Raw genomic sequence first — 5,195 nt, 5'->3', positions numbered from 1 at the left:
ATCTTGTATTAAAGGGGATGAGGGAATTAGGGAGTTTTTTGATGTTTTGTTTGATTGCAATTAGGGTTTTTTTGGAGGCTTGGGCTCTAGAACGAATTCTAGAGATTGGGAGAGTGCGATCCTCCTCTCGAATAGAGGATCTTTGTATCTTTGCAAGTTTTCTTTCATCTACTAGTAAAGTACAAGTGTTTGGGCGAGTTTTTCTCCATTTTCCTCTCAGGTTTTCTCTGTTTTGGTCCAGAATTTACTGTTTTCCTGCTGTAAACAGCAGAAATTATCACGATTTGCTTCAGACTTTGATTAGGAACTACTTGAAATCAAGTATTTCCTATCAAAATGCTAATGGCTGACTGAGGCAAAAAAAAAAAAATTATAAAAGAATCTACCCTAAGTCCACTGAAGGAAATATGCATGGTTTATACAACATTCCTTGAGATATATTTCTGTACATAGAAAACTTGCCTGAATGTCTACAAAACTGCTCACAAACTTCAAGTAAGAGGGATTAATTGTTACAATGGCTTATTCGCTTTGTGCTGATGTTGAAGAAAATAATAACCATAACTTCTTTGAATACCCCACTACTACTTAGAAATTTACTTCAGGATGGCAACTTCTTATCTGATTTTTGTTTGTTGTTGTGGATTTCTGCTAGGCTTGTTGGATGGACAGTTTTGTATGTGGTGTCACTGTCATCTTCTTCTGCTTTCGGTTGGCTTTGTGTGCAGGCTCTGCTGGATTTCTATCCATGTGGGACAATGATAAGTGGGTTCGGCAGGGTTGCTTTTTGAAAACCTGGATGTGCTCTTTTTAGTGTCTTGTTTATATTCTACACTTGATTATAAGTAACGGAGTACCTTTTTGTTCTCTTCATTCTTCTTTTTTGTGTTATTCTATTTTTCTTCTATTTTCAATTCTTGGATCCACAAATTGCTTCTGAATTTTTTGCTATTTGTATGTTGGTTTATTTTTTCGGCTTTTATTTCTTATGCACTGGTGGTACTGGAAGTATTTATTATTTTTAATGGATCTATCTAGGCTTCGTTTGGGACAACTTTTTTGTTATTTTCTAAAACAGTTTTTTAGTACAAAGATTTCGAGTTTAATAACTTTTTGCACTGAAAAATTACTTTAAAAAGTAAGAACAAAATTATCACAAAACAAAGCCTTTAGTCTTCTCTGCTGCTCTTCACTATCTCATTTACTAGGCCGACATTTGTTTCTTGCTTGTTTTCTTCATTGAATTGTTGTTGGGACCTTATTAGCATATATATTCGACTACTCTATGTTTTTTTCCTCTTTGGACATGATCGTTGAGATGAACTATCTGCTTTTATGTTATAGTTTTTGGATTTTTTCGCTGTTCAAGGGGGGGGGGGGGGGGGTTCGCTGTTCAAGGGGGGGGGGGGGGCACGTGCCCCTTCTAAAAAACAAAATCAGTGCACTTGTATCACTTGGTGAGAGAGACAGAGATGAGAGTACAAATTATGCTCAAATTCTTGCAAAAAATGAGATATCCAAAAGATAAAAAATGTGTTTTTATACCTTTTATTTATATAATTTCAAGGGTTATATGGAACTCTGCTCCATAAAAATAAAATGATAAAAAAGTACAGTGCTAGTGATCCCATCCTCGATTTATTAGCATTTTGTTTCGATACATACATATCAATCATGATAGAAGTGCATCATAATATGTATGTGTCATCTTTCGTGTTATTCATTTGAAGAGGTTTGTCAAATATCTTTTCAATGACAAAGATATACCTAGTGGAGTTTGAACGGTGTTGCAGGTTGCTAGGATAGGATTATTGGCATTGCCATTTATGCTGGCAATGACAAATTTCTTTGGAATAAAGAAGACTATTTTTGACTTACTATGCTAAAAACTGCATATATGATCATTTGTCTAAGGTTGCTTAGAAATGGTTTGTGTGGCTTAAACCCCATTCTCTCAGGCTGAAATGATGAGGAATTTAAAATACTTTAAAAAAAACTATCTAGTAATATTGAAATTAAGGAAACTCATAGGATTTGAAGAAAAAAGATAAAATCTTAACAATTGTAATAATGCAAAGATTAAGAATTTTAATCACTTGTTTATAAATTGAGTTAGACCTAAAGACTTTCATAAAATGACAACTTTCTGATGATCCATAAATGTATTAGATTAGCTTATATTAAGAAAAGTAGATATAGTCATAAAAAAATTGATTAAAAATTATTAGAAATGACATTTTCTTTATTAGATTTATATGAAAATTTAATTCTTAATAAAACACAATGACGAAAAAGGATTCATGCAATCAATCCACATAGTGAAATAAATTAGGCTTCGTTTGGGGTGGTTTTATTTTGCTTCTTTAAGCAGCTTTCTAGTTTAAAAATTAAAAATTTCATAATAAAAAACTTTTTTTTTTCTTTATGACGCAGTAAGAAAACCATCCCTTACCAGCTAGCACAAGCAAAGCTTACAACAAAACTTGGATACAAATACTCCCTGCATATGGTTAGGCACAAATACAGTATAAGCAGCACCTTACAACACCTCGTTACACTCACAAAATATGCCTCAACCATTGCCCAATAGAAATATGATAAAGACGATATGCTAAAGAAGACCGAGAAGATCTTCAATATTCAGCATCAGGTGCCATTATTATAGCTTGATACTTATCTTAGTACCTGTAGTGAGGAGGTTTGTATGGACCCTCAACAGGGACACTGATGTACTCAGCCTGTGCTGGGCTGAGCTTGGTGAGCTTAGCCCCGAGCTTTCCCAGGTGGAGCAATGCAACCTTCTCATCCAGGTGCTTCGGCAGCACATAAACCTTCTTCTCATACTTGCCAGAAGACCTTTCATTCCACAGCTCCAGCTGAGCAATCACCTGCATAACATTTCGGATTTCATCAGCAATTGAAAGATATGCAATGAAGCTCATTAGTGCGGATTGGAAAACCCAGAACATACCTGGTTGGTGAAGGAACAGGACATGACGAAGCTGGGATGACCGGTTGCGCATCCGAGGTTCATGAGACGGCCCTCGGCGAGGACGATGATGCCCTTATTGGTATCAGGGAAGACCCATCGATCCGTCTGCGGTTTAATGGTAATGCGCTTGATGCCTGGTAAGGCCTCGAGGCCTAGCATGTCGATCTCATTGTCGAAGTGGCCGATGTTGCAAACAATGGCATTGTTTTTCATCTTCTTCATGTGGTCCACCATGATGATGTCCTTGTTACCAGTTGTGGTCACAAAGATGTCGGAGTCGGCCACAACATCTTCAAGGGTGAGGACAGGGATACCTTCCATCAGGGCCTGGAGAGCGCAAATGGGATCGATCTCGGTCACGATGACACGAGCTCCGGCAGACTTGAGAGCCGCAGCGCAGCCCTTTCCAACATCTCCATAGCCACAGACCACGGCGACCTTTCCAGCGAGCATAACGTCGGTGGCCCTCATCAAGCCATCAGGAAGAGAGTGGCGGCAACCATACAGGTTATCAAACTGTTAAAGGAAAAAAATAAGGTTTTATATGGGCAACCATGAAGATTGGATTTTGAATACAGATGAAGAGATTCACAGTCACAAGGATGGACTTGGAAAAGTCTCAGAAGCTTTTGAGTTCACCATAACTAGTCCTGAGTAAAGCTTTTGACAAAGACAAAATCTCGCTCATGAAAGAACCCGCAAAAGCTCCACTAAATGATGTTTCAAATCAATTCTAATAGTAAAAATCAAAGCCGTCTACAACAAATCTACATGCAAACCACAATAAGTTTAGCAATTCTCAATCTTTCTTAATCGAAAACAGATCTACAGATATCCTAAGTTGTTAAAGGCTACAAAAATTCCAGATCCAAAAATCCTAAGCTGTTATAGACTACGTAGTCGGATCTTTTTAAAGCTTTGAAACATTGAAAACAAGCAATGTCATCTACATGGCATTGCAAATCTGCTATCACATTTGAAGTAAAAAACGGGTGGTAAGCTGAAATATAACTCCAGAATCCCCAATTGTAGTTCCTAAGATGCCTAAACATTCATGTGAAACGCGATCCCTCTGGTCATAACCAAAAGCTGAAATGTAATTTTTAGCTGAACCAGTGGACGTGACAAGAGCCCAGTAAATTGCATATGTTAGGAGCTAAATGCTTGCTCAAGAGATTCAGGCAAAGAAGACTAAAAGTATCAGTGCCAAGTCATCTTCTATGTTAAACAGATACACCTAGAAAGACTTGTTAGCTGAGCAAATATGTGTAAATACATAAACAAAGATCGTACATGAAACACACATGATTTGAACTCAGAACACGATTCAAAAGAACCAAAAATATAGATGGAGATCCATTGGAAAAAACGGTAAGCAAATCTCACCTTGCTCTTGGTCACGGAGTCATTAACGTTAATGGCTGGGAAGAGCAACGACCCACTGATCTGCATCTGGTACAGCCTTTTCACTCCGGTGGTTGTTTCCTCTGAGACACCAACCAGCCTCTCCTTCATCTTCGAGTACTTTTTGGGATCCACCTTGATGCTGTCCCTAATAAGCCCCAAAACGAGCTGGAATTCGGCGTTGTCGGTGGATGCTGGATCCGGTAACTTCCCAGTCTTCTCGTACTCCTCCTCCGCCTTGACACCCTCGTGTATGAGCAGAGTCGCATCGCCGCCGTCGTCCACGATGAGATCGGGGCCACCTCCGGCGCCCCACTCGAGGCAGCGCTCGGTGCACCACCAGTACTCCTGAAGTGTCTCGCCCTTCCAGGCGAACACAGCAGCAGAGTCCCTCGCGATGGCAGCGGCAGCGTGGTCCTGGGTAGAGAAAATGTTGCAAGAGCACCAGCGGACCTCGGCGCCGAGAGCGGTCAATGTTTCGATTAAGACGGCGGTCTGGATGGTCATGTGGAGGGAACCGGAGATTCGTGCACCCTTGAATGGCTGTGAGGGGCCGAATTCGGCGCGACAAGCCATTAGACCTGGCATCTCGACCTCGGCGAGCTCGATCTCGAGCCGGCCAAAGTCGGCCTGGGACATGTCCTTCACCTTGTACTCACGCCCAGAGGAGGTTTTCTCCACTATGGGAGCCATGGCGACGGAGAAAAGAGGATAAAGCTTTCCGGCGATCTCTTTCAATCGAGATCGAGTGCGGAGAGCAGGACGAGACGAAGGCGAAGAGAGATCCTGCGGTATTTAA

General features: G+C 40.3%; 2 protein-coding genes across 4 annotated transcripts in view; one reads left to right on the top strand and one right to left on the bottom strand.

Moving 5' to 3' along the window:
• LOC110105651 (heat stress transcription factor A-5) overlaps positions 1 to 2,563 on the top strand; it is a 23,962-nt gene extending 21,399 nt beyond the window's left edge. Inside the window, exon 3 of one of the 2 annotated variants that reach the window (XM_028695751.1) lies at positions 2,434 to 2,563. The gene's annotated coding sequence lies outside the window, so the exon portion shown is untranslated. Of the gene's footprint in view, positions 1 to 655; positions 814 to 2,433 lie in introns of those variants that run through there. The other variant, XM_020835240.2, reaches the window with a different exon arrangement.
• Positions 2,484 to 5,195, bottom strand: LOC110105650 (adenosylhomocysteinase). 2 transcript variants are annotated; one of them, XM_028695749.1, is made up of 3 exons: positions 4,379 to 5,195; positions 2,968 to 3,508; positions 2,484 to 2,887 (listed from the first exon to the last, which is right to left on the bottom strand). In XM_028695749.1, the coding sequence occupies exons 1-3, from the start codon at positions 5,087 to 5,089 to the stop codon at positions 2,679 to 2,681; spliced, it is 1,461 nt and encodes a 486-aa protein (XP_028551582.1). In that variant the 5' UTR covers positions 5,090 to 5,195; the 3' UTR covers positions 2,484 to 2,678. The 2 variants fall into 2 exon arrangements, with proteins under 2 accessions (XP_028551582.1, XP_020690898.1); XM_020835239.2 differs by having other exon boundaries at positions 2,484 to 2,888; positions 2,972 to 3,508; positions 4,379 to 5,192.

This window comes from Dendrobium catenatum, unplaced genomic scaffold (genome assembly GCF_001605985.2).
Source record: "Dendrobium catenatum unplaced genomic scaffold, ASM160598v2 fragScaff_scaffold_671, whole genome shotgun sequence".
NCBI lineage: Eukaryota > Viridiplantae > Streptophyta > Magnoliopsida > Asparagales > Orchidaceae > Dendrobium > Dendrobium catenatum.
This window is presented reverse-complemented; position numbering and strand designations above follow the sequence as displayed.